Source organism: Colletotrichum navitas, assembly GCF_030913465.1.
Source record: "Colletotrichum navitas strain CBS 125086 chromosome Unknown LY79scaffold_28, whole genome shotgun sequence".
NCBI classification, from domain to species: domain Eukaryota; kingdom Fungi; phylum Ascomycota; class Sordariomycetes; order Glomerellales; family Glomerellaceae; genus Colletotrichum; species Colletotrichum navitas.
The window spans coordinates 250,842-278,122 of record NW_026850574.1 but is presented as its reverse complement, the minus strand read 5'-3'; the positions used below and the strand labels follow the sequence as shown (position 1 = coordinate 278,122).

Below are 27,281 nucleotides of genomic sequence, written 5' to 3'. Positions count from 1 at the left end.
CCCCCAGCGTTCTTGGCGTGGTGCCTTGTGTCGCCAAGCTGCATCCGGGGCGATTTCTCACCTTTTTTGAAGGGCTGATTTGCGCAAGTGAAGTCAGTATGCAGTTTTGCTCCCGCCCCTGATGCCTTTCTCTGGCTGCCGACGAAAAGAAACCAACGGGTCAAGGTCGACGAACTGGGCCCTCTGGGTGTCTCTCGTCAGGCCTGCAAGAGACTACCCTAGCAGAACGCCGTCTTACCTACCGGCCCATCGTTCTTTTGATACTTAAGCACTTGGCAGCCTGCCTTCCCCCTCCTCGACCCTGGAGACCTGCTCGATCCACCATCTCATATATCTCTCATCTGGTGCTCTGGAGTAACAACGATTTAAACCCATCGCAGTTTCATTTCAAGAACCCCGTTGATCACTAAACTACCCATTGCCTCCTTCAACCCTTACACACCCGCGCATAACAATTGATGGACTTCATCCTCGAATCCCGCGTCCCTAAAGGCGGCGGCGGCGGCCGGGGTAGCAGCAGTAGCGGCAAATCCTCAAAATCAAAATCAAAATCCAAAACAAGCAAAAACAAGTCCAAGGGCGGTCACATTGTCGCCGGCGGTGGTGGAAGCGGTGGTGGAGGCGGCCTCGGCACGCTCCCCGTCTGGGCCCGGGTACTCATCATCGTCCTGATTGTCTGGTTCATTCTGTTCCTCATTGCTTTCGTATACTACTTGGTTCAGGGTGAGTTTCCCTTGTTTGTTAGCCTCTGGCATCTGCCGCGATGGTTCTGCCAAGGTGGGTACCCAGCACGACCAACTAACATGCCACCCAGAGCTCAAACGCAAAAAGCAAGGCCAGAAATTCCGTTTCGGCCACGTCGTCGGTCATGCCCTCCTCGTTTCGACGGGTCTCTGGGTACCCGTTTTCCTCTACAAGAAATTCGCCGCCCACAGGAAGAGCAAGTCCGGAAAGAATGAGTCCGGTGCCCGCGGGGGCGTCTACGCCAAGATTGAAGAGGGCAGGGCCGACGACGGCAGCAACAGGGACTCCTGGTACGCCGGCGCCGCAGCAGGCAACACCAACAGCAACCCCTCGGAAAGCAAGTACGAGCCCATGGGCTACGCGCCCTACCGCTCGCAGTCACCTGTGCCGCCGAGCGCCCCTTCGGCGGCGTCCGGCTCGACCACTGCTCCAGCTCCAGCCCCGGCTCCGGCAACGGGGCAGGCCGGCGCCGCGGCGGAATACTACCTGCCGCAGCCGCCTTCCAACACCGCGCCCCCGCAGCACCCGCCCCAGTACAGCTGAGGACGATCCGGGGCTGGATGATGCCATGATATTTTATTTTGCGTTTTTTCCTCTTACCTAGTGCGATACCCCCGTTTTCCGACCGAGCGTCCGTACCTTTGAGGTCGACACGTAGCGATTTTGTATGTAAAGAGACTTTGTATAGACTTTTTATTCTATTTGATTATTATGATCAGGACCCACGTGCCTCAACACGGCTTGTGCCGATGGCATCTTCTCCGACCCCATTTCCGCTTGCCGACCGTTCTTGTGACGATTCGGCGGGGTGTGTACATGCTGGTGCTCCTCTTCGCCGTGTAGAGACCCGCCAAACCGCGACCTCAAATCCCTTATATGGATCCAGAAGGACCTAACTGGCGCCGCGAGGTCTTCGGCCCGGGTTGTCCAACACATCGGTTATATCGTGTACCTGAACAGGCGGGCTGACCAAAGGGACACTGGCACCATCGCTGAGCTAAAGGCTCGAACCAAGCCCCCCCACCCTTTCTTCGTTACGACCGGCAGAACGTTGATTCGCTCGCAGTGGCCTATCCAGCACATCGTCAGCTCACACAATTCGTTCGGTTCTCTCCCAGAAAGAAAGAAAGAAAAAAAACCCCCCCACACCAAGGCGCCACATCTCGGGCGCTCTCCTCACTTGGAAGGGGCCCATTCGACCGGTACCGTCTACCGCTGCGAACGGTCAGCCCGGCTGCTGCGCACTCGTGTTCCGGCTTTTCCCTCCGGCCCTCACAGGCAACGAAACATACCTTACCGATCGAGAATGCACTTACAGACCAGTTCCCAGACAGGCCCGGGGCTCCCGCCGTTCACTTCTTCGGCGGTGCCGCACCTCCACCCCTGTTCTTGACCGAAGCTGAGGCCGATCCCGCCGCCGCCGCGTGAGACTTCTGCGTCTGCAACGTCCGCTCCTGTCCGACCACGGCGCTCGTCCCGCCCTTCTGGCCCCCTTCCTCGGCCTTACTGCAGCCGGCAGGGCGCGGGTTACGCCGTACGAAGCCCCCCAGGCCCGTCGTGTCGTAGCCGCTTCGGCCCATTGTGCCCCGACCTCCGGGTTAGGGGCGGACGCCGGGACGGTTGTGTGGCAGGTTGGCCGTCTGGCGACTCCTCCTGGGGGTGGGTTTATGGTTTTTCGATTCCGATCGTCGGTACAACAACCGCAGTAGTCTGGTGATGGCGATGTAGGTTTTGTTTCGCTTTCTTGTTATTGCTCCCCGGGGGGGGGGGGGGGGGGCGAGGGCAGCAAGATGGGCTCCCCCTTTTTCAGCGCGGTCGCGGCGGTAGATAAGCTGGCCCGTGACTAGAAACCGCGTCAAAGTGTCTTGTGTTGTTGCCGGGTCTTCTTCTGAATGACATGGTCTGAAGTGGTTAGAATTTCTTGGTTTTTTTTTTCTTCCCTTCGCAGACTTCTCTCTCTTCCGACGATGGCACGCTTTCTTTCCCCTTCCCCGAAATGACACGGGCGAACAAGTATACGTATGTGGGTGTGGGTGTGAAGGCAGAGTCAGAGGAGCTTCGCTTTGGGAGCCTACCCTTTACTCAACTTTTTTTTTCTTCTTGTGCTTCTTCGCCCTCGGCTTTATACGAAGAAAAAAGGACAGCACTCTCAGACCTTATCATTATGCTTGCCCCCGAAAAGAGTCAAAGATTGCGAGATTGTCCTAGACTTTTTTTTTTTTTTTTCCATTTGCCCATAACTGACTCAACCCTGTCTCAGTGCCTTTTTTTGTGTTACTTTTCTCACCCCAAGGGGAGACCAAAGGGGGTGCCGAGAGCGATGCAGAGGCGAAGAACGGCATCTCTCCTTTCATTGTTGCTTTTCCCCCCTTTCTTAGTCCTTTTTCTTCTTGCCCCTTCCCGCTTTGACAGTTCATTTTTGCGACTGCTATGTTGTCATACGATCGTACCCGCTTTGGAAAGATTTGGAAAATAAAAAGTAAGACACGTGCTATTATGCCATCGCTGGTATTTGTTGAGCAAGGGAGCTGGCAAGTCTTGACTGGGACGACTCAGATACCCCCCCCCCCATTGTCTTGCGGAACTTTTGCGTCAGTCCAAACAATGAGATCCTTATGGGCATTGGATCTGGGAGACTGCAGAGGTGAGAGGTGAAACCTCCTGGCCAGCTGGCTGGGACTGGACTGACCTGGGCCCCTTTCCTGGGATGACGTTCGGCGGCTCAGGTCAGACGTCCTCGTTCCCTTGATAGATGAGGGACGCCCCCAACGAGTCAGTAGGATGACCGGCAATGGTTCGAAAGGGGCAAAATCTTTATACAGAAGCTTCCGGTCTCCACTGGGCCTGGAGCCGCCGCGGTTAGGATGGTGTCTTGATCAGTCATGGAAGGGAGTCTTCGGCATCTTTCACTTCGAATATCGAAATTGCAATCGGCGACCGAGGCCTCCCGTAGTCTTTGTCATGGAGGCGGAGACGCAGCCTCACTATGGGTGTGATCTCGGCTTTGGGAACGTCGGCGGCGCGTGTCTCGCAATGCGAGACCTTCTCATTGGCGACATATTTCCGTGGTTTTCAGCACTACATGGATGCGAACAATCATTTGGCGAGTGTGGCGGAAGTTGAGCAAGCATGAATTTTAATCGCATAGCGTCCCATAGCAATAAGTAGGAATGGAATGAGGATCTGTATTAGGATTCGAGTAAGGTGTATCAAGAGAGGTCATTCAACCGATGCTGTTGCTGGACCAGCCCTTCTCAAACCTGAGCTGCTGAAAATGACTGAGGACCTTGTACGCCTGTCAACGCCTCCTCTAGAATGCTCTTGAGTGCAGGATTTTACGAACAAGTCAAGCCGGCTTTGCCCTGCCACGCCACGTGGACCCATAGGTACTTCGTAAGAGTATCAAGCCGTCTCAATTCCTAGGCCGATTCACTCTTACCCCCTCCACTCCAGTCACATTGATCGCTATTGAAGACGGTCAGCAAACATGCCATAAAGGGATGGGGATTAAGAAAGCCTACCCCACTGCGAATTTCCTTATGAAGGCCAATCATGACACCATCAAGTAGCAGTATCATTTTTGGGGGAAATCGGTGCCAGGGGGAAGCGCGGGCTCCTTTGAGGAAGACGACTCAGTTTCGGCATGATCAGTACTCCGCTCTGGCGCGGCTTTCTTCTTGGTGGATTTCCGCAGGCCATTGTCCCGATGGTCACGTTTCTTTCCCCTGTCCCGATGGTCGCGTTTTCGAGGTACGCGAATCTCAGGTTTTCCGTACGGCGCGTCGGTAAGAGCCTCGGGTTTATCGCCCAGGCCGAAGAATCGTCGAACTGCTGCACGGAAGCCTCGCCTCCGCTTCGCCGGTTGAACTCCGGCATCACGTTCCGCCTTGAGTTCAGACCGGGGGGTCGTTGAGCTACGTTTCTTCTTCCGAGTCGCCTTGCCGGATGGATGCCCAGGTGGTCGCGACGAGGCAGCCGATTCGTCCGCCAGTATTCCCGGGGGGAGGTCAACATGTAGGTCGAGGTCTTCGTTGGACGAGAGGGGCCCTCGAGACTCGATTGATGCCCGCGATGCCCGTGTTGCGCGCGAGGCTTGGCGAGATACCAGCCTCCTCAGGGATTCTTTGCTGTGGCGTATGTCCTCAGCCAGTTCGTCTATGTCGCCTAGGTCTTTCTCGTCGTCGTAAATGTGCGTCGGCACACTGATGTATGAGTCAAACATCTTCTCGTCTTTCGTATTGCCTCTCTCAGTATTATTCTTGTCGCGATTACTCCCACCCCCTCTTTCAGGTAGCACTTGAGGGCGGTGTGAGGCTTTCTTCAATTGCAGGGTGTTGACGCAAGAGAAGCGCCTGTAAGAGGATCGTACGGCACACGGAGATGTATATAGGGGGTTTTGGGGCTTTGGATCAGAAAGATATGGGATGATGGAACGAGTGAGTAAAAGAACTACAAGGCTGGGGTCTGCGAAGTTGCGAAGATCAATGACGACCAACGAAGGATCCTGTATCTCTGAGTGAAAGGTACTTTGCGGACCTGCCCATAAATACAGTCACGTACATAAGGTCAATACGGGCAGGAGCGTGTATGACACTGCTCCGAGGAAGGCACCTTCGTGACTTGAACTAGCAGCGCCGGGGAGTAGCTACTGAGGCAAGCGCCAGTCATCTAGCAAGAGTTTGCACAGGCTCGCATGGTTTCTGGAGACGGAACCCAAACGAAAGCTCCTCTTCGATCGTCGATTGTTACTCGCGATTAAATTTGCAGTCGGATTCGCGTCGAGGTATCATCCGCAGTGAAGACAAGCCTCTCGTCAGAGCTAAATACCCAAAGACTCCCCACGACCAATAGGCCGTCAAACCATGGTACGTACATATTGAAGAAGCCACCCAACTCCTATAACCTTATCAAATTGATCATCATTAAAATGCTCCTTGGTCCTTCTAATTTCCGCCAGCCTCATGGCCAACGGCTGGGCCCGATGGTCTCGCCGGATGCCACATGCGTCCTGATGGCGGTGCCCTCCCAGTCCATAGTCTGGAAGACGTCAACGTTGCCCCACCACTGAGGTGGCCTAGCCGAGGTGAGGTACAGCGTAAAGAAAATGATGAGCGTGGCCACGATGAGTCCGCAGTCCAGGGCCGCCGAAGTAATGTAGTTGTACTGCAGCCACCAGCCAGTGTAGCGACGCTTGATGAAGAAGTTGAAGACGGTGCCGACAAGGGCCCAGCACAGGTAGATGTAGACGCTGGCAGGGGGCAACCAGCCGGAACCGCCGTAGAGGAGCGGCGTGTTGACATAGCGCCAAATGCTCTTGGGCCACTTGCGAGCGAGGAACCAGGTGATGACCGGGGTGACGGCGCCGACGAGCCAGAACCACTGTAGGGATGCGTACAGGGCCTGCCCGGAAAAGATGCGAGCCGGGCCAATGGCACCCCAAATAATCGACGCCGTGAAGAAAACTCGCCCGCCGGGGCAGGTGTAGCTGTTGGGCTGGTCGGGCTGGCACACATCGGGGATGTGGCCAAGGGCCCAGTTCATGACGGCAATCTGGACAACGGCTGACCAGAGCGAGGCGACGAGCTGGGATGCGAACATGGTACGCGGCGGCACCTTCATGTAGTGGCCCAGTTTGAGATCCTGGGCGAAATAGAGCGCCTGCGACATGCAGATGTAGCCGTAGTTCTTGAACATCATCATGGCAAGGGGTCGGCCAGGCACCATGTAACCAATGATGAACTCGGTCAGAACGTTGAGGCCGAGTTGAATGTTGGTAATGGCCTGGATGATGCCAATGGGGATGAGCCAGACGATTGGAATCAGGATGCAGACGACGTAGGCCCAGGCTGGGAATCCGGTTGGCCAGCCGGCAACAACACCAAACGAGATACCGACCATGACGACGAAGAGCGCTATGTGCCCATGTTAGCCAAGAAAAGGGACGTTTTTTGCAGGGATTGCCTACCGAGGTACCACCAATCCTCAGCATCGCGGTACTTCTTCATCAAACGCATGTGCACATCGTCCTCCTGGTGACGGGCAAGCTTGAACTGACCCCAGATCTCCGTGCCATGGTACAGAACGACGTGAACGACAACGGCGGTGACGGCGGCAAAAGACAGAGCATAGGCGAGAGCAAACTGCGTCGGCAGATAGAGCGGCGAATAGTCGTTGTAGGCAGTTTCGTTAAACTGCAGATTGGCATCGAGGATGCGACTGACGTTGTAGACAGCGCCGGTGTTGTCGAACGAGTCGGAGCTCTGCACGGGGAAATAATCAGAATACCACGTGCCGGAGAAATGAATGCCGGAAGAGACAATGACGAAGAAGATGATGATGCCAGCAATGACGTTGGCGATGGCGTGGAAGGGCGGGATGAGTGGGGATGTAAGATAGCCAGAGATGACGGTCCAGTCGAATGAGATGGGCATGAGTCCGTAACCCGAGAGGCCGCCAAAGACCTTGTTGACAACCTCGTTCTTGGGCGCGATCCAGCAGATCCAGGTGAAGTACGAGAGGCCCTGGAAGATCCACCCAGGGAACCAGTACCAGATGAAGGCACCGCTGCTGACGATGAGGAACCAGCGGTAGCGACCAATCTTCCATCCGTTGGTCTTGGTCGGGTCCGAGCCGGAGTGGTCGTGAAGGGTATAGAACAGCGCACAGTTGACCAGGTTCGAGGGCCAAATCATGGCCGAGGGCCAGACGAGAAAGCGTCGTGCCAGTCCGGCCAGGCCGTATCCGGTGCAGAGAGTGGTGACGCCGAAAAGCAATTGGAAGGCCCAACCAAAATGCTGCTTGTAGAAGAGCTGCTGGGCAAGTAGAACATCCGTCGCATACAAAACACCACCTCCATACGCGGCCTTAGAAAAAAATTAGTTCCGCCTTTGAACCACCGGGCCACCTTGGCGCCGCGGCCTCGACATCTTGGCCTGAGCTCGTAGAACCCCACCGGATCGAACTTACATTGGACATGGCAACGATGATAACGTGCTCCTTGTAGTTGAAACGGCCGGGCTTGAGGTTGAACTTGATGCCAAACAAATTCTGCTCCTTATCCGGCATGATCAGATCCCAACCCAAGCCCATGGGGTAGGAGATGAGCTGGACGACGTAGGTCGTGATGGTAACACTAGGGTTGCGCAGTGAGAAGAGCATGTTGACACCGGAGCCGACGGTGCAGAGCAGCATGCCAATGACCCAGGCGCGAATCGTGTTTGCCGGCAGATCGACGTCGTAATTGCGTACTACAGCGCGAACCTTTGTTGCGGCGTCGCATCGTGTCAGCGATCTGGACGGGTTTCTTTCTCACTTGGCATCTGCGTGTTTCCTTCTGCCCTTCCTCTCTGCATGGCATGTTGGGCATGCTTGGATGAGCCCTTCGCGACGTACCTCTGGATAGGGCGAGTTATCCTCCATAAGGGCCTGCTCGATCTCGAGGCCCTTCTCGGCGTTACCTGTGGCGAGGGCTGCATCGACATCGTTGAGCTCGTCAATTGGCATGTTGGGGTCGAGCTTGTGCGCCTTCTCGAACTGAGCCAAAGCCTTCAGCGGCTCGATGCCCGTGGCTTCAGCATGGTCGTCGAGCGCGGGGTAGGGCGTGATCTCCTCGGGCTCGCCGCGCTTGCGAAAAATGGACGGCATGATGACGGCTGGTGAGGACTCGGTGACCCTTCTCTCCTTCGCTCTACTGTCAGCCGAGCAGATTGAAAGGTGAGAGTTTGGGGGCACCGATTGCGACTGGGCTGAAGAGCGACCGACCGACGAGATAAGCAAATGAACAAAAGAAGGCCCCAAGGCCACAACGGGGGGGGGGGGGTCGACTGGGGGGGTACAGCGGGTGCCAAGGGCTTTTTGGATTAAACCAACCGAAAAAATATGGCGGCGGCGGCGACGCTGGTGCTGGTCGGCAGTCTGCAGGCTACCGAGACAAAGTGACAAGGCAGACTTAGCCCGCCAGACCAGGAGAGAGATAGAGAGAACTACCTATCCCACTTCCCTTGGACGGCTTTTGTGCCCTACCTATCCGTTGGGGCCCAAGAAGATTTGCAGCGGTGAGTGTGTGTAACTCGAGTTGAGTCAAGATTCACAGAATCCGCAAGCATGTGTGTTTCCAATGGTACATACAAACAACATAATGTGTAAGGCGAGGACTCTCAACCTTCACTTTCCGTATCCATTTGTGTGGGTTCGCCCTTGGGGTCATTCGGGGCGGGACTCGAGGGGAGCAGGAGATGTCAGCTCCTCTAGCGTGTTATCACGACATAAGCACTGAAGCGACGCGACCGGACCGGCCCAGCGGTCGTTTGTCGACCTTCCTAAATCGGGGTAGCGATATCCGATGGGGCTGTGGAGGAGGCAAGAGGAGAAGAATGGTTCGTCGGGGAGGACGGTGACTGAGGGAGGAGGGAGGACAATGGCAACTTGGCCCACACCTCTCGGTTCTAGCACGGCTCGAGGCCGAGGAATACCTGAAGCTAACTCTGTTGGTTCATATCCGACGCCTCTGTGGCTCGATGCTTGATCTGGCTCCTGGCAATAATACAATTCGCGGCTGTTCCCTCTTTGAGATGTGCTGCCTCCCACTCCCTGCCAAAGAAACGTGGGAATCGGCACATCAAAGGCGGCCACGTCTGGCCCTGTCACCGATCCGGGAGTTGCTTGCCACTGATCGCTCAAGTTTTGTAAACAACAGGACGAGGCGAAGGGACCCTTGGCGAGTCAAATGCACGTAGCGTTGAGCATACATATTCCGTCCAATGCGACGTGTCTGCCGTCCGTCCCTGTCCAGCTGACGTAAGCCCAGCAATTACGGAGTACCATGTCCATAATCAGTGGCTGCCAGAACTGAGCTGACGGCAGTGGCAGCTCTGCTTGAGTTCTCGAGAGGGCAGGATAGAAACGTCGAATAATTAACTAATCGACCTTCAATCTCCTATTCCTCTTGCTTTTGGATCACTGATATTCCCTCCATAGTCGCACGCGCACACACAATACCTACGAAACACCACCATCGCTCCCTCATTGGCCGCTCTTTGTTCTGCTCTATCGTTTGTGACCCTGTCCCCGACTAGGCCTATCGGATCATGGCCCCGGCGCTTGCGGCGGTCTATCCCGCAGAAGACGGTCGCGACAAGCTCGGGACACAAACGCGTCTGTGGTCGGAATCTGCAGGCGAAACGTGCTGCCGTTCAGAGGAAGGCCAGATCAGACCACAATCTGCCACCGAAGCCGCCGGTCCGGGTCCAAGTCATCGACGGCTTTCCGACCTCCCACCAGGCAGCGGCGGTGCCGACACCGGGGTCCCCAAACTCTCGGGAACTACCATCACCCTCACCATGACATCCCTTTGCTTATCGGCGACCTTGTCCGCGCTGGACATGACCATCGTGACCACGGCCGTCCCCAACATCGTGGCCTCTCTCCAGTCGGTCGCCGGGTACATCTGGGTGGGCTCCGCCTTCATCCTCGGCTTCACGGCCGTGACGCCCGTCTGGGGCTCCGTTGCGGACCTATGGGGCCGCAAGCCCATCATCCTGCTGGCCCTGACCATCTTCCTGGTCGGCAGCCTCCTGTGTGCCCTCGCTCCACACATGGATGCTCTGATTGCCGGCCGCGCTATCCAGGGTGTTGGCGCCTCCGGCATGGGCGTCATGGTGAATACCATCATCTGCGACATGTTCTCGCTTCGCGATCGCGGCCTGTACCTTGCCATTACATCTATTATTTGGGCCATTGGCAGTGCAATAGGCCCAATTCTGGGTGGTATTTTTACCACGCGACTAGAGTAAGTCATCGTTTTGCTTGTCAACTTGAGATGTTTACCTTGCTTACTTGTCTTGTGCCTGGTATAGTTGGAGATGGTGTTTCTGGATTAATCGTGAGCAAAAGAATTATTTGTAGCCGAAACCCTTCTGAACCGCCTGACTGACTTGAAAACAAAAGTACCTATTGGCGGATTAGTCTTTATCGTGCTTTTCTTTTTCCTTGATCTGCCATCACCCGATACATCGGTGTGGGCTGGCCTGAAGGCCATCGACTGGACTGGCAGCGCTTTGTGCATGGGAGGTTCTCTCATGGTCCTTCTCTCCCTCGACTTCGGAGATGTAACCTACCCCTGGTCCTCTGCCACCGTCATCTGCCTCCTTGTCGTTGGCCTCGTAGCCATCGGCATCTTCCTCGTCAACGAGTGGAAGTTCGCCGCCAACCCCGTGCTCCCCCTGCGGCTGCTCTCGACCTGGTCCAAGGCAGCCGCCTATAGCGTCTTTGCCTTCAACTCATTCGTCTTCATCGGAATCACGTACTACTTGCCTTTGTACTCGCAGTCTGTTCTTGGCGCAAATGCTCTCACCTCAGGCCTGTACATGCTCCCCCTGATCGTCTCTTGCTCGCTGTCGGCGGCCTGCGCCGGCGTCTTTATACAGCGGACGGGCCGATACCGGGTGCTCATGTATGCTGCGCAGGTGCTACTGACGCTTGGAACGGGGCTCTTTGTCAACCTCGAGTTCGAGACAAGCCTGACGAAGCTCTTTGTGTTCCAGATACTGACTGGCGTTGGTGTCGGTCTGAACATAGAAGCGCCCGTCCTGGCGGCCCAGGCCGCTACCACAGTGCGTGACACAGCTGCCGTCGTGGCCACCATGGGCTTTCTGAGGTCAATACTGACGGCTGCCTCTGTTGTTGTCGGTGGAGTGGTCTTCCAAAATCAGATGAAGGCCGAAAATCCTGGCTTGGTTGCCGAGATTGGCCATGAGTTGGCCAGCCAGTTCGACGGGGGAAACGCATCGGCGCACGTCGAGGACATCGGTCTCCTTACGGAAGAGCAGCAACTGCCCGTGCGGGAGGCTTACTATAGAGCTCTGAGAACCGTTTGGATCATGGTGGGTCACCAAACAAAAGACGTTGTCGCGCTTGTGTTTGCGTGCGCTGATATATTGAATCCAAAAATGCAGTACGTCGCGTTTGCCGGCTTGGCGTCGGTGCTGAACCTTTTCGTCTCGGAACACCATTTAAGCAGTGATAGGAAGGCCGCCGTCCTGGGCATCGACCGGAAGGAGGCGGACTCACCGCCGCAGCCTTTGGTTGGAGGGGAGGAAATTCCGCTTGAGTCGTCAGGCAGAGAGGATACGCAGCAGAACAAGCTGCGGAACAGGGGCGCGGCGTGAGAGATGTGAGAATATTCAACATCCGTGATGCAAATCTTCTAGCTAGGACATCATGAGCTTATTTTATCTAATGATGGGACTGAAAATAGCTCCTGTTGTCTACGGCAACTACCGTATCCACTCGTTAGATTCGTACACTGCACTGACCACCTACTAGGCCTATTTCAAAAGGCGGTCAGCCAGCCTAGCCACACACCCACCCATCTAACCCTAACCCTTTCCACCAAACTTGCTGCTGACGCTGACTAACCCCTACATTTGCCACTTCTAGATCCCTGTTTCTGCCAGCCCGCTAGGCCCTATCCAGCAGCCCATGGTCAGTGCAGTGTACGAATCTAACGAGTGGATACGGTATGTCTATTATCTTATAGCTGAAGTAGTGTATTATTGTTCGAGGCGGAAGGAACTGGAACGTTAGCGCCAGAGATGAGATAAAAAGTTACATTGCCTGGAGGCAGGTACCTTACAGTAGGTACGCCAAGACGGGAACGGGACCCGCCCGTCAGTGGAGGGGAAACGGAAAGAGTCCACCGGCTTATAGTTGCATGTCCCGACTCCAGTGCACAGAATCGCGGCTCCCCCAATGCCGTCACTTACCATCAACCTACCGGTATGTATGGCAAGGCCGAGCCGTCGTCTGAACATCGGCACCTGGCCAGAGCTCATGTAGCCCTGCTTCGGACAAGTCATAGCTGGGAATCGAAACACGGGCATGTACAGTCATCGCCCTCGGGCTCATCATTCAGCTGCTCTGTCTTGTCAGCGCAGAGAGAGAAAGAGAGAGTAGCTCCACCGGCAAAGTCGGCATCGAGTCTTCCCCCACCAAAAAGTGCTGCACCACAATGGGCATGGCCTTGGCAGAAACCCGGGAAAGTGTGACGCGCTAGAAGCCTAGAATCGTCATTCTCGATCGCGATTCCTCTCCGGCCCGTGGCGCCCATCGTGTTGGGGCTAAAGCGAGTGCATTGGTTACAGTTGGAGCTGTTTCTGAACGACTTGACCAAAGGAAACCCTCCGCACTCCGCTTTACCTCTCATATGTCGTCATTCATTCCTCATCTTGGCTTTAGCTGCCGCGCCACATGTCAACTGTTGTCATCATGAGCTACCTAGAGTATATAAGCCTCACCTGGCGGTTCCCCAGTCTTGGCAACCTTGGTTTGAATATCATTTCCTCTCATTGTCTCGTTCCTGCCTGCCCCATTCTCGAGTCATACGGATCCAGTTCGAAAGCCGCTCTCCAGTGCCAATTGCTTGGGTAGTCTTTGCAAATCAAACTTTCATTCACCATGCCTCTCTCAAGCCATGTGAGTCCCACGCTGTCAACACTCAACACACCAAACTCCCGATTCTTACAATCTTGACAGGTCAACCCAGAGGACATCGTCCAACGGCTCCAGGCAGCTCACATCACACCTGCTGGGCACGCTGGCGCCCTCAGCCAAGCCACCTCGACACACATCCAACCCTATGATAGTCGCTACACCAGCCAAACAAACATCCCAAAGTACAAGATTCCCGAACAAGGCGCCCCGGGAGACACCGTTTTCCAGATGATCAGGGATGAACTGGACCTTGACGGGAAGCCCAACCTCAACCTGGCGAGGTAAGCACCTTGGAATCCTCGTGTTGTTTGACATCTACTTACACCCGCCTTGCAAGTTTCGTCGGCACCTGGATGGAGCCTAACGCCACCCAGCTCATGCAGGAGAACCTGTCCAAGAACTTGTCCGACGCAGACGAGTACCCTGCCATGATGGATATGCATCAGCGCTGTATCAGCATCATCTCGCATCTTTGGGGCGTCCAACCCGGCGAAAAGGCCATTGGCTCCGCAACCACCGGCTCGTCAGAGGCCATTCACCTCGGCGGGCTCGCCATGAAGCGGAGATGGCAGATCAAGCGCAAGGAGCAGGGCAAGGACGCGTCGAAGCCCAACATCCTGATGGGCTCCAATGCGCAGGTTGCCTTGGAGAAGTTCGCTCGCTACTTCGATGTCGAGGCCCGGATCCTGCCCGTCAGTAAGAAGAGTCACTACCGTCTCGACCCCGCCCTGGTGAGGGAGAACGTTGACGAGAACACTATTGGCGTTTTCGTAATCCTCGGCAGCACTTATACGGGCCACTACGAGCCCGTCGAAGAGATCTCTCAGATTCTTGACAAGTATCAGGAAGAGACGGGCATCGATATCCCCATCCATGTCGACGCTGCGTCTGGCGGCTTTATTGCCCCTTTCACGCATGCTGGTGTTGGCGGGTCCAAGTGGTAAGCTCATTTTCTGCCAGCCTGGTCACGCTCATTCCGTTAACGATTCCAGGAACTTCGAGCTTCCTCGTGTCAAGTCGATCAACGTATCTGGCCACAAGTATGGCCTCGTCTACGCCGGCCTCGGCTGGATCATTTGGCGTGACCAGTCCTTTCTGCCAGAGGACCTTATCTTCGAGCTGCACTACCTCGGCGGCACCGAAAAGTCCTTCACCCTAAACTTTTCCCGCCCGGGTGCCCAAGTCATTGTCCAGTACTACAACCTCATCCACCTAGGCTTCGATGGCTATCGCTCAATCATGGAGAACTGTCTTTCCAACGCTCGCCTCCTTTCTCAAAGCCTCGAAGCTACGGGCTGGTACACTGTCATGTCCGATATTCACCACCCTGCCCCCCACAAGGCTGCCAGCCATGCCGCCAAGTCGATCGTCAAGCAGGCAGCTAGCACTGTCGGAGGCGAAAATGCTGGTCCGAGTGAGACGTCCGCCGATTACGTCGCTGGTCTTCCCGTCGTCTCTTTTGGTCTGACGGACGAGTTTAAGAACAAGTACCGGCACATCAAGCAGGAGACCATCTCACTCATGCTCCGCGCCCGCGGCTGGATTATTCCCAACTACCCGCTTCCGCCCAACGAGGAGAAGATTGAAATTCTCCGCGTGGTGGTTCGCGAGACCATGACCTTTGACTTGCTCGAACACCTGATCACGGACATCGTCGAGGTCACGGAAACGCTCATCGAGCATGACGAGATTGATCTGCAAGCTTTGAAGAAGCACCACAGCCGCAGGCGGGTGCGTGCCAAGGGCGATGATGAGAAAAACAAGAAGAAAGAGGGCGCAGCCAAGGAGATTGGAAAGGAAGTCAGGTCAATGGAGGACGGTATTCACCGTGCCGTGTGTTAAGTGCAAGACCTGTGGTTTTGATAGAGACAAAACTGGGATATGATAGCAAAAGAGAGAAAATTTATGATTTGTTTCATTTCAGGATCCTTGTTAAACTATTGGCATGTAGCTGCGAGGGTTGGTATCCCTGCATGGGCCACCTGTAACTTCCCTCATGTAACAGTTCATTACCGTCATCTTTGAGAGTGCAAGCTCTTAGAAGTATCTCCTCCATGTGTGCTGATTTGACTGGTATGGCTTGCTCCAGTCATCGATCACGAATCTTGGCGCGGTTGTCAAGCAGCTATTTAGGTAGCGAAGGGCCTTCATGACCTGCTTCGGATACAAGCCGTCAACCTGTTGCTCGAAGCCAGAGCCCCGTATTGTATGCCGAACTTTAGGCCCATTGTTAATTTCCATGCTCTCTCGTTTTTCGAAAAGGGGGAGGGGGTGAGAATACACCTGGTCTGAGGCTGACTGGTAGATTCGACTCTGGACCTCGCGACAAGGGGCTCCGGCCTGCCGCTGGCGGTTGAGTACCCCAAGTATGGTACAGGGTTAGCCATTATGTGGGATTTCGACTGGAAATAGGTGGCAATAGCTACGGTTGTAACCCAACCGCTTCAATCGCCTCCAGTCGACATTTCAGAAACCGCAGGCGTTGTATCCTGCCCTTCAACGGCCTTTTGTGCACGAAACGGTCGCCGCTTTTGTCTGGGCGCGCTGACTGGGAACCGCTTGACGTTGCCGCAGGTCTTGCATTTGGCGACCATGACGTCGGCCCAGGGCTTCTTGCCGCCCTTGCTCGCGTTCTCGACCGTCGTAGAGCACGTCTTACCCTCCACGAGGAGAGAATCGCAGTACTTGCACATCATCTGCTTGAGCGAGGGGCTCGGGCGGATCTGAGCCTTGAGCGAGACGGCTCGAATGTCGGAGACGAAACGTCGGGCAACTGTCTCATTTGTCTCCAAGCGTCTCTCATGATCGACGGCGTGAGGAGCATGGCCGGGCTGCGATGAGTTGGTGGTTGAGTCGGAGGTGGGTGACTGCACAGTCGCCAGGTACGCCGCGGCCTGATGCAGGTAGGAGACGCGCGTGTATGCATGTCTATTTGACAGACTCTCGCTTTTGGGCTTTGCCATTTTGACCACCTTATAGTTGGAACCGTTTCATCGACTGACAGGCATCGAAGTCAGTATTGACACGAGAGCCAACGGTTTTTGTTTTTTCAAACTTCTGCAGTGGTGGATAAGGCAGTCCCCGGTCTAAACAGGTACTATTTTCTCCAGAACAGAGATTAAGGTTAGCGCCGGCATCCGTGACCCACAGTGCGGACAGGTCTCAGAGGACACTGACTCAACTAAGCGGGTCCTGGTCACATGATGTTGCCTGGAGACTCAGCCGCCTTCCACGCGAAAGCTTTTGACCTTGCGCTGCCCGCCTTACCTTCGCCTCCAGTTCTACGCCAGCCATCCTTGGATCTTCCACTTCCACATCAATCACGGCGCCTCCTCCCATCCCGCCTTCCCACCCTGCAAGCGACTACTGCCATCTTCCTTCAATCCCCGCCTGTCGTGTACTTTTTGAACACGACTTCGCTTTTTTCCCTCCACGATTGAATTGTTGTTCTTCGACTTTTCTTCAATACGCGGCCAGCTTACTCGCTGATCGTCGACGTATCCTGATCGCTCAAGCTTCGCATCGACAGTCTTGGGATCTATTCTTTGTTGCGCATTAGCCTTGCGGCCGGTTTCTCTTCGACACTTTAGAAACGACACCCCCAACCATCGACAACATGTCTGCTGAGGAGGATCTCATCGACTACTCCGACGAGGAGCTCCAGACCAACGAGACGGCCGCCGCCTCCAACGGAAAGAAGGCTGACGCCGCCGCCGCTGGCAACAACGTCGACAAGAAGGGCAGCTATGTCGGCATCCACTCGACCGGTTTCCGCGACTTTCTCTTGAAGCCCGAGCTTCTCCGCGCTATTGGCGATTGCGGTTTCGAGCATCCTTCGGAGGGTCAGTCCTGAGTTTATAATACCCTAACCCATACATCATCCCCTCCCCCATCAGCAAGCGTCCGTCCATCTCGCAAGCCACGCAAAAACACAAAAGCCATCGAACTCGCTATCGAAAAAGTGCCGAGAAGGCGGGGTTCAAGTTGGACATCCAAAGTCTATGTACGGGCACTGCTCGTGAATCCACCGGTAACAGGTGGATTACATTGCGGTTATTGAGGGGAAAGCGTGATGGCGCCCCTCGACTGCGCGAACACTGCCGTGTTCTCGAGCTCACTTCAGCCGGACTTGCGCGACGAGAGCTTGGCCTCCTAGCGGTCCGGCTGCTTTTGTATCACGGTCGCGAGCTGCAAAAATGGGCGCATAGCGCCGCCCATGCTTGTTCGCGACTCGTGCTCTGCCCCGGCGATTGTTACTTTCGATCGATCGATTGGCGTGTCTGCTGTGGAGGGAGGAACTCGACTCGATTCGACAAAATGGCTTCTTTGCGCAGATGGACGGGCCCTTTGCACGCCCTCTACGTCGTTCTTCTGCTCTTGGAACAATTATCTAACATCGGCGCGATCGAACAGTCCAACAAACCTGCATTCCCCAGGCTCTCCTCGGTGGAGACATCATCTGCCAGGCCAAGTCCGGTCTCGGAAAGACGGCTGTCTTCGTCCTGACCACCCTTCAACAAGTCGAGCCTGTCCAAGGCGAGGTTTCCGTGTTGGTTATGTGCCACACTCGTGAGCTCGCCTTCCAGATTCGTAACGAGTACAACCGCTTCAGCAAGTACATGCCCGACATCAAGACTGGCGTCTTCTACGGCGGCACACCCATCCAGAAGGATGTCGAGACCATCAAGAACAAGGAGACCTGCCCTCACATCATCGTGGGCACCCCCGGCCGACTTAACGCCTTGGTTCGCGATAAGGTCCTTCGCCTTGGCAGCGTCCGCATCTTCGTCCTCGACGAGTGTGACAAGATGCTCGATCAGATTGGTGAGTTACGGCGTCACTCCCACCAGCAACAATTCCTAACCCGAAATCAGACATGCGCCGCGACGTACAGGAGATTTTCCGCGCCACTCCCACCCAGAAGCAGGTCATGATGTTCTCGGCCACCTTGTCCGACGAGATCAAGCCCATTTGCCGAAAGTTTATGCAGAACCCTACCGAGCACTACGTCGACGAGGACACCAAGCTCACCCTGCACGGTCTTCAGCAGTATTACATCAAGCTCGAGGAGCGCGAGAAGAACCGCAAGCTCAACGAGCTCCTGGATGACCTTCAGTTCAACCAGGTCATCATTTTCGTCAAGAGCACTCTGCGTGCGACCGAGCTGGATAAGTTGCTGAGAGAGTGCAACTTCCCCTCCATCGCCGTCCACTCCGGCGTTAGCCAGGAGGAGCGTATCCGCCGTTACAAGGAGTTCAAGGAGTTCAACAAGCGCATCTGCGTTGCCACCGATGTCTTCGGTAGAGGTATCGATATTGAGCGCATCAACCTGGCCATCAACTACGACCTGCCCGCCGACGCCGACTCCTACCTGCACAGAGTCGGTCGTGCCGGTCGTTTCGGTACCAAGGGTCTTGCCATCTCCTTTGTGAGCACTGACCAGGACCAGGAGGTTCTTAAGTCCATTGAGAAGCGCTTTGAGGTCGCTCTTCCGTAAGTAGTCCCCTTGACTTTTGTGCCAGACCATCCCTAACATCATGACAGTGAGTTCCCCAAGGAGGGTATCGACGCCAGCACCTACATGGCCTCTTAAGCGGGTTATGCCGCGGTTCGGCAGAACGTCCGCTACCGGTGTCCTTCCACTGATTTGGGTTCTCGGAATTGCAAAATTTTGGACGTGTGATGTGCAAGGAAAGCATGTGCACAGAAAAGCGAAATAAGAGCTGCTCCAAGCAAAAGAGGAAAAGTTTGACAGCCTCGAATGAGGCCTTCTGCTATCTGTACAGAGTAGTTATACAGGGAAATCAAGACTGAATCACCACGCTCAATGGCTCGATTGACACGCATGTTGTGCCCCTGTTGAAGATGATTCTTAATACATTGCAACTTAAAACAGCTTGACCCCTTTATTCTGATGCCGCACAGTAGCAGATATCGGCGCTTCAAGTCTTTCGGCAATGTCTGCGTCATGATAGTGCTGCTTAACTATTTGCCAAAGCATGCACGTCATCTTCTAGCCACAACTTGTCATACGCGCCACTATCATCAGGATGCCGATCTTGTTTTCATTTGATGTCAACGACACTGCCTTAGCAAGTAAGCACTGGGCCACCGGTATCGTTGTTCTAGTTCATGTGGCCTGTATTAAGCCACGCTCTTTGAGTCTCATTACGTTTTGCAAAAACTCATGCCAACTATGTAAATAGACCGCTGGTAGTTGAGGGTCTCTGCATTATGAGAATCGTAGCCAACGTACAACGTGTTCTGGTTCCCTGCCGTTATTGACCGTATGCTATTTCCTGCTACTGTCCATCGCTTGGAGCTTGACGAGTTCGAGAGACATATATGGGACTGTTTTCGAGGATGAAAACAATTTGAGAGCTGCCACCACTCGGCGCGCCCTCATGACACATTGACCTACCTCGGGTATCTACCACATGTTTTGACGTTTTGAAATAGAGTGACATATTGAGAACCACGTTATGGAATGACCACAGTCGCGGACGGCCGTCTGGTCTAACAGCATCGAGATGGCAGGCGAGATACTGCAATGCCGGTGCAGTATGTTTCAACACAGCAGCCACTTCTTCCACAACATGAGTCCAGGCATGTACGACAGCTAACAACCTTCAACGCGGCCCGATGTCCATGGCCTGCAATAACGAGACCATTGGCATGACCTGGGACGGCCTCGTCAAGTCCTCTGGATTCTTGGCGCTCAGCGGTAGCTTACAAAATTTGGATGGGAGGTGTGACATCACCTCCTGCCCCCCCCTTCCTATGTTCTTGTTAGCCAAAATAAAATGCGCTGAAGACATTGCCAACCACGCCCTCTCCTTGTCAATGAGTGATAAGCAGAAGCATATTTGAAATAGCTTGGCTGGTGTCCCTCCCCGGGTAGCACTTTGATGAACCCCTGGCACTAGAACATCACTGGACAGAAGAAAACATGGGAAGAGATTCACATTCTGTGCCGGATCTATTTGAATCGTGTTAGTAATCCATGGTGGCGTGGCAAGCTCCCCTACGTGGTTGTACATTTCTAATTCAACGGAAAGTCGGAATGGCATACGGTGACTTTGCTCGTTACGACCTACGTCTCACGTTCAGGGTGCTAAGGTCTCGACGCCGAGTTATCGTCGGCCGGGTTTGGAACCCGGCACTGTCATTCGGTGTTGAGGGTCTCCTGTCTCTTGACCATCGAACCCGTTTCATCCTGACAAATAGAGCCCGAACTGTACTTACGTTGTGTGTAGATGCCATCAGTTATCAAACGGCTCTGTGAGGCAGTGACCGGAGGCCGAACCCATCATCGGAAAGCAGCGGGAGGACCTCCTCTGACGCGCGCCCCGGAGATGATGCGTCAACCATGGCGAACATGTCATGGTCGATGTCGAGCGTCTCGCCGAGCAGAGGTCTTGTAGACTGGTGTAGCCGGCCTGCTCGGGGTTCACAGTGACCGCTGTTACGACGCTTGTACAGGGACGGGCTGATCAAGTGACAGAGATGTTGACTACATCGACTATGGGTGTCGATGCCGTCAATTTCTCCCTCAGGCCAAAAGCTTACATTAAACCACTTTTAAAATGAGGCAGTGGGGTCCAACGATACCCGGGCACTGACTCATGCCGTCCGTCGCCTTCCTCGTCATCTTACGATCCTGGCCGTCCTCGCTACGAACACTTCAACGGTGGCCTCAGACTCGCCCCCGTCGATAGAACCCTAGTCATCATATGTCCCGGTGACAGTCTGACACGAGCGAGGCAGGAACTTGAATCTTGGAGTCATCACGTCGATGAGCCATCCAACGGAAAAAAGGATGTCTTCTGGTCTCGAGACTCCGCCGGGAACTCGTCCCGATTATTCATGTTGCCGTCGTCGAAGCCTGAACGTGCCTGGCGTCCGACTCCCCCTTGCTGATTCCATCTGTCCTCGCCTCCAGATGATCGGTAATCACGCCGATGAGTGGGAAAGCTTCTCACACGCGTGACGTGCGACATAGGGAGCGGGAGGCAGCTGAGTACATACAAGTTGTGGCTGGCAACATGGCCAAGTCCAGGCAGACAAACACCACTCTTCCGTCATCACGATGATTCACACACGCTCAAACTTGATCTATCTGGGTTCTCAACCATCATAGCCCGCCCCGAGGTGGATCCGCCTCGTGGCCTACCTACTGCCTACCTCATGCCTGCCGGCATGCCACCCAGCCTTCCTTCTTGGCCGGTCGAGCTCGTCGTCCAAGTTGGTGCATACCAGTGGCCAAGCAGCCTTACGTCTTGGCATGTCGCCGTGAAATGCCGGGAGTTCAGCCTCCCAAGTCTGCCCGGTTCCAAGCCCGGTATGTCTGTCAGCCACCCGCATTTGCGTTCGTCATTCTATAACGTTGGCACCCCAAGATGGCCATGCAAATCGTCGCAGCCCGACACAGCCACACCGCTATAACGATAGAGGAGGCTGACGAATAGAATAAAAATAATAACCATAATAAGAATGATCTGCTAGTGCGCCCGCTCCGACGGACCGAAGCCCATTACTAGGCCGGCCGGCCACCTTTGCGATACCGCGACCGATTTACTTTTTTGACGCTGCGGCAGTGCTTTCCCCAACCGGTGCCAATACAACACTCTAAATTGCGGGACGACCCTGGAAAGTTCAAGATGGGTTGTTTGTATGAGCTCTGGGGCCAACGCTGTCACGCGCGGAAAGGGGTCGCGTGGGTCGGTTCGTGGATTGCGCAAAGTGGGAACCGGCTACACACTGACTGACTGACACCTGTCCCTCCGTTTTCACTTACTCGAGTTTGGGCAGAGCCAGATAAAAAAGAGTTCAGAGTGGCTATCGTAGTCCTCGGCTCGTTCAAGTTTCCTTGCCCCTTTGACTTTCACAAACCCCGCCTGCCAGCAGGTGATAAGGACGCAATGGCATCGGTAAGAGTCATTTACCTATCATGATGATAGTGATCAGATAAAGTAGCCGACAATCGTGGTCGAACCGGTGACTAAAAGACCTTGACGACTCGGCATCAATCGCCGGTACCGGTCTCGTTATCGCCCACGCATGTCTGCCCGAGGCCGCCAGAAGACCTTTCGTTGCGTAGGCGCGCTGCTACCTGCACGCCTTGACACTGATGTTCGGGTCACGATGCTGGGCCTCAACAGCCACTCGGTTAAGCTTTTGGGACTTTCGTCTTCAGCGTGTGTGGACGACCTACCCCACCTGGTCAGTCCAAGGGGTTTGTGACGTCCAAGATTCAAGGCCAAGTATCTCAGTAAGCCGGGGGATTCCTCCCCCCGGCGAGATCTAATCTGAGATGGGATTCACGGATTCACGCCGTAAGCTCATGCGAGGCTACACTTCAGTTGCCTGCGCGTGAAGAGCAGAACAATGGGAGAGAGGCAGGATGGGGGGGGGGGGGGGGGGGGAGGGGAGGTTAGTGGACCGGTAGCCTGGTTGTGATGACCTGCGGGAGTGTTTCTATAGGACGTCGCCGGACTAGAGGACCAATGAAACTTCACCCTGTTCCCTTGGTGATTTGCCTTGGGCGGGTCATTCGTGGATGACTTCCAATCCATGCTGCTGCCTGGGTCAGGATTTGCACTTGGGGACTCCCAGGGTTTGGTGCGCCTGCGGCACTATGGCAAGTGGGCGAAGGCGGTCAGCAGGAATAGATTTGGGATCCGTCATCGAGAATGACCCCTTTTGCTGATGGTGTGATTTGTATGCCATCCGGCCGGCCCATGTCCTGCCGTAGACATGTCTCATCGACGTGCCCAACTAGCAGAGTGGGCACAGCACGATTGCGAAAAAGTTGGAGGTCCGTTCGGAAAGGCCTCCGAAACCCCATCCTTTGAACACGAGCCTCGGTGCATAACGACAATGGAAGCCGGGTGGGATTCTTAGAAGACGGACGCCCGAGTCGTAAGTAGCGGCCAACACCTGGCCTCGAGAGCTGAAAGGTCACACGCAGCGCCATTGTCATGTCTCGACGTTCCAGCTCTCGGTCAGCTGTAGAGTCTGGTCCAACGCTCACGCCGCCGACGCCAAGCTCTTCTGAAGGATGGTCTCGACGAACCGACGAACGCTAGCTGGTTTATGCCGCCAGCCCCAGCGATGGCTACTCCATCACCGAGGCTTCCGGAGCCCTTGTAGCGAACAAGCGGACGGGCAGCTTCTGCCTACCCTCGCTTCGTTCGGGGGGGGGGGGGGGGGGGATTGCCTCCTCCCAAGCGCCGAGAATACCGCTCTGCTCGGCAGATTATCCGTGAGGGAGAGGCAAAGTGAGGGGTTTCGCTCGCGCCACCCAATGAGTTTGGTTAGCGGAACGGCGGCTGAAGCCTGTCCGCTAGGCTCGCTCGGTCAACAAAGATGACGGAGATGGAGTCCAGCACGTCGCGGATTGTGGTCCAAGAGCGAATTGTAATGCCATGTACACTACACTATGTGATTGTTGTTGACATAAGCCTTGACAAATGACCATTGTTTGATTTGGCAGCCAATGTTCAATGGTGCCACATTGCCGAGATATCATCGCAGGGACGATTCGCGTCTCTTGTTCATATGCCCATGTCTTTGCCGCGGAGCGTCACAAAAGGTATTGGAAGGGCATCCAAGTGGCTGCGTCTTAGTCATACTAAACGGAGGAGGCGAGAGGTGGCGTGTATCGCACACCTCGCTCGGTTGAGCTCTCGGGCGGTGCTGAAACCGAGTGTAGTTCCCGTGAAGAGCATCATCGGCCGATGCGACATACGCAGTAGGTATTAGTTTACCAGTTCAGTGTTCAGCTCGAAATCCGCGATCTTCTCGAAGCATGCCTCTTTGGAGCGCTTGAGGCCCCCCTGGTGAGTCTGGGCCGGCCGATTGTCCCAATAGAAACCCGGAGATTGTCTCGGCGACGCCTTTGGTGTGTCGCAGCCAGGCCGTAGTAGCACCAGAAATTTCTTTAAGTTGCTGTGTAATAGCTACTCAGGCGAATCCGACCGATATCTAGCACCGCGCCTTGGAGCCATCGTCACTGGTTCCGACTTTCTTTCGTAGCTCGTTTGCGCGAGTCGTGTACCTACTCGCACAGAACAGCAGCCGCGCGGCAGATCACGGCTGCGGCTTCTTGCGACTCTCCGCGCTTTCGCCAAGTCCCTTGCCGTGTCACCGAGTGACCACGGCTGAGACTTGGACCGTCAGAGCCTTCGTATGCACCGCAACCCGCGCGTGTCCGTCCCATGGAGCATTGCTGTCTGGAAACGGGCTGAGGGTCTGGCCGGCCAAGTTGAGTCATCGCGGAAATCGGTCGGCCATATCCGTACAGCGGCGTTCATTGGCCGCGAGCGGCAACAGGGCGGAGGCTATGGGCGAGGCTTGCCCGCTGAAAGAGGGACGTCCATGTTCACCACAGTACCGGTACGTGTACACCATACCTAGGCGCTACACCGGTAACGTGTGGGAATCGCATGAGTATGCGAACGAGTCCGTCCTCGGATTAACCTCCGTGGGCGAATGTCACTTCAGATGGACAACGGTGAGAGGGAGGGACCAATGACGGCTAACGGCATTGTTGGTCTGCCCCTCTCCTCTCCATCTCGCCTTGATTGTCACTGCCCTGCCACCGCATGGCAATCTACTCCGTAGACTTCGTTGGCCTGCTGCACGAAAGATAGTGTCCAATGATGGTGTGCCGCGGGGCAGAGCGGGGAAGGATTGCGATGGAGGAGACTGAAGGTGGGTGACATGGCAACGCCAGTGAAGCTGCAGACAGCCTGCAGCGTGCAGCCAGACCAAGTGACGCCTGCACGAACTGCACAAGGGGGCAGTGGCCAGAGATGACGGCATAGCTTCTTATAAGCAAGCACACGCAGGCCGTCCTTCTCCCCCCTTTCGCCTCCCATTCCCAGCCCCCAGCCCCCAGAAACTCCCGCCCTTTGAAGAATTCATCGGGATGGGAACACAGGCCTCTTGGAAGCATGCCAAATCTGCCCTGTGCTCTTTTGCCATGGGGGAATGCTCGACATTTGCTTGGTAAGTGGTGCCAAACTTTCCAGGCTCAGTACGAATCGAAAAGGGATCCGGCTGCTTGCCAGGGTCTAAACTGGCGGTCGGTTTCCCGTGAGCCCGTCTCCACCAGTTCAGTGTCAGTCTTGCGAGTGCCGACGCACCCAGCACCGTCCGGCGGGCGAGATGAACCAGTACACGCATCCGGTGTATCACACTCGACAAGGCTAAGAGTATGTGCCAGGCGAATGAGAGCCGTTCACCTGAGCACAGGAGCCGCCTGAAGGGAAGTTTGGCACTGATTCTTAGTCCCATATCGTCTGTCAGCATGGTGCTTCGGGGCAAACACAGCACTCCCTGTGCTCCCGCGAGCTTTCACCACGGCGCTGTCGCGATGCAGGGTACATGTTTTGATGTATTGTCGCGGAGCTTGGATTAATTGTGTATGTAGTGCGTCTCGGCGAGATGAAGATGTGCATCGTAGGGGGGTTTACAGTGCGTTCTGATCTTAACATGTGTACCAGACCTGCCACCTGTAACATGTTAAAATGTCTCTGGGCGTCCAAAAGACCCATCTGGTTGAGGCCGGAGATGGCCCATTTATCGACTCCTTTCCGCTACATCAAAGTGTGTTTTCTTCTTTCTTTTTCTTCTTCTATTTTGCAGTCAGTTGGTATGGCAATATGCACTAAGCATGATATCGTATGCTGCGTAATGATGGTGATGTGGTAATGATGGTAATGATGAAGCACCCCAGGCGAGGACCGATCCGACGACGGACCCTCGCTGTGGTGCGAGGAACCGACGTGAGGCTTGCCGCTGTGTGGAAACCCCGAGTGACAATGCGTAGAAATCAATTGGACAACAGCGACGGTGTGGCTAAGCAAACCGGATGCAACTTTTCTGTTGTTTCCGAGACGTTCAGACAAGGGCTGACAAAGAGGGTGAGGAGGCTGAGCAATCGTTTGTCGTTTAAGGAAGCGCCGAGACGCGCAATAGGAGAATCGCCGTAAGCATCTCGAGCTTCTTGTATGCAGGCTAGCAAAAAAAGGGGCTTTTAGGCCACGCGATGTTAGGTGTGCACAGGAGACGGGTTTCTGAGATTGCCAGGCCCCGTCCGGCGACCCCATCGATGCAACTGCGGATACCCTATGGGACCTCGGCAGAGAGTGCCGCCGGGTGACGAACCCAGTCCAACAGCGAAATTAGGGTGATATCATGACCGCCGACGCGTTAAAATAGCGCGAGGGAGACGGGGAGAGAGAGAGGGTGACAGAGCACCAACTAGGTATCAAGTTCACATTCAAGGAGCGATAACACCCAAGGGGGCCATTACGTAGTAGAAGGTTACAAGAAGTCAAGTCCAAGTAAAATTGGCACGGTAGAGCATCGAGATTCGGCCGCAGGGGTGATTGGCGCAGGAGAAATAGCATGGCGGGTGCGTGTGTCGCCATCTCTTGTAGACCTCTAGGTAGGTAGCTAGGGTAATCGGGAGCGTCGCGGTTGGTTGATTTCCTGACGCCAAAACCCCGAGGGTGTGGTGGCATGATGGAACACAAGGTTGTGCAGAAAATTTCCAGCGCGAAGCTTGACCAACAGGTGGCGAGACCACGAGCGAGGCAACAGCTGTTGTCAGTCGATTCCTGCCAGATATGTCGTACGTCCATCCCTTCAAGCGCCGATGCGTGGAGTCTCGGTGGAAATGGATATATGCCGACAACCGGGCTCGTGATACCCTTCACCGGCTTGGCCATGGCATGTTCGACCTCGCACAACAAACACGGTGTGGTTTGGCTAGAGCAGTTGCTGAATCTGTGTCGATACCTGGCGGTTGCTAGAATGGTTTAACAAGTGGCGCTATAATAGCTGGTGCAGTAAGACGATGGTTGGATAGGATGGAACAGATGTTTGGCATCAAAAGAGCGATTCCGTGGCCCCCCACCCCTTTCCCGACCAAGGTACAGAAGGGAAGGTGGTGGGGAGAGGATGATGACTCTTCTTTTTTCTCACTTCCTTTCCCTAGGCACCGTTCCTTCCCTCGAGATGCAGCATCCTTCCTGCCT

The 27,281-nt window shown here is 55.1% G+C and overlaps 10 protein-coding genes across 10 annotated transcripts; 5 read left to right on the top strand and 5 right to left on the bottom strand.

Annotated features, from left to right (window-relative positions):
* Positions 1 to 458: 458 nt before the first annotated feature.
* On the top strand, positions 459 to 1,287 carry LY79DRAFT_669616 (uncharacterized protein; the record flags this gene model as incomplete). The annotated part of the gene is made up of 2 exons (XM_060563670.1): positions 459 to 723; positions 815 to 1,287. 2 exons carry the CDS (start codon positions 459 to 461, stop codon positions 1,285 to 1,287), a joined length of 738 nt encoding a protein of 245 aa, XP_060414365.1.
* A 3,031-nt stretch (positions 1,288 to 4,318) lies between these two features.
* LY79DRAFT_669615 (uncharacterized protein) lies at positions 4,319 to 4,966 on the bottom strand (the record flags this gene model as incomplete). The annotated part of the gene is made up of 1 exon (XM_060563669.1): positions 4,319 to 4,966. One exon carries the CDS (start codon positions 4,964 to 4,966, stop codon positions 4,319 to 4,321), a length of 648 nt encoding a protein of 215 aa, XP_060414364.1.
* Positions 4,967 to 5,703: 737 nt separating this feature from the next.
* LY79DRAFT_515119 (OPT family small oligopeptide transporter) lies at positions 5,704 to 8,388 on the bottom strand (the record flags this gene model as incomplete). Its single annotated transcript, XM_060554684.1, has 4 exons — positions 5,704 to 6,656; positions 6,710 to 7,607; positions 7,711 to 8,004; positions 8,137 to 8,388. 4 exons carry the CDS (start codon positions 8,386 to 8,388, stop codon positions 5,704 to 5,706), a joined length of 2,397 nt encoding a protein of 798 aa, XP_060414363.1.
* On the top strand, positions 8,387 to 10,535 carry LY79DRAFT_590131 (multidrug resistance protein fnx1; the record flags this gene model as incomplete). Its single annotated transcript, XM_060561110.1, has 2 exons — positions 8,387 to 8,399; positions 10,024 to 10,535. The coding sequence occupies 2 exons, from the start codon at positions 8,387 to 8,389 to the stop codon at positions 10,533 to 10,535; spliced, it is 525 nt and encodes a 174-aa protein (XP_060414362.1).
* A 65-nt stretch (positions 10,536 to 10,600) lies between these two features.
* Positions 10,601 to 12,044, top strand: LY79DRAFT_553466 (major facilitator superfamily domain-containing protein). The gene is made up of 2 exons (XM_060557780.1): positions 10,601 to 11,624; positions 11,697 to 12,044. Exons 1-2 carry the CDS (start codon positions 10,806 to 10,808, stop codon positions 11,907 to 11,909), a joined length of 1,032 nt encoding a protein of 343 aa, XP_060414361.1. The 5' UTR covers positions 10,601 to 10,805; the 3' UTR covers positions 11,910 to 12,044.
* Positions 12,045 to 13,197: 1,153 nt separating this feature from the next.
* On the top strand, positions 13,198 to 15,075 carry LY79DRAFT_669612 (glutamate decarboxylase; the record flags this gene model as incomplete). Its single annotated transcript, XM_060563668.1, has 4 exons — positions 13,198 to 13,215; positions 13,276 to 13,514; positions 13,571 to 14,173; positions 14,226 to 15,075. The coding sequence occupies 4 exons, from the start codon at positions 13,198 to 13,200 to the stop codon at positions 15,073 to 15,075; spliced, it is 1,710 nt and encodes a 569-aa protein (XP_060414360.1).
* Positions 15,076 to 15,677: 602 nt separating this feature from the next.
* Positions 15,678 to 16,196, bottom strand: LY79DRAFT_515022 (RNAse P Rpr2/Rpp21/SNM1 subunit domain-containing protein; the record flags this gene model as incomplete). The annotated part of the gene is made up of 1 exon (XM_060554675.1): positions 15,678 to 16,196. The coding sequence occupies one exon, from the start codon at positions 16,194 to 16,196 to the stop codon at positions 15,678 to 15,680; it is 519 nt and encodes a 172-aa protein (XP_060414359.1).
* Positions 16,197 to 16,500: 304 nt separating this feature from the next.
* Positions 16,501 to 19,056, top strand: LY79DRAFT_553454 (P-loop containing nucleoside triphosphate hydrolase protein). The gene is made up of 4 exons (XM_060557779.1): positions 16,501 to 17,075; positions 17,647 to 18,057; positions 18,108 to 18,726; positions 18,778 to 19,056. Exons 1-4 carry the CDS (start codon positions 16,850 to 16,852, stop codon positions 18,824 to 18,826), a joined length of 1,305 nt encoding a protein of 434 aa, XP_060414358.1. The 5' UTR covers positions 16,501 to 16,849; the 3' UTR covers positions 18,827 to 19,056.
* A 5,730-nt stretch (positions 19,057 to 24,786) lies between these two features.
* On the bottom strand, positions 24,787 to 25,735 carry LY79DRAFT_194053 (uncharacterized protein). The gene has a single exon (XM_060551414.1). It carries the CDS (start codon positions 25,546 to 25,548, stop codon positions 25,066 to 25,068), a length of 483 nt encoding a protein of 160 aa, XP_060414357.1. The 5' UTR covers positions 25,549 to 25,735; the 3' UTR covers positions 24,787 to 25,065.
* Positions 25,736 to 26,327: 592 nt separating this feature from the next.
* LY79DRAFT_194051 (uncharacterized protein) lies at positions 26,328 to 27,281 on the bottom strand. Its single transcript, XM_060551413.1, has one exon. The coding sequence runs from the start codon at positions 26,970 to 26,972 to the stop codon at positions 26,424 to 26,426; it is 549 nt and encodes a 182-aa protein (XP_060414356.1). The 5' UTR covers positions 26,973 to 27,281; the 3' UTR covers positions 26,328 to 26,423.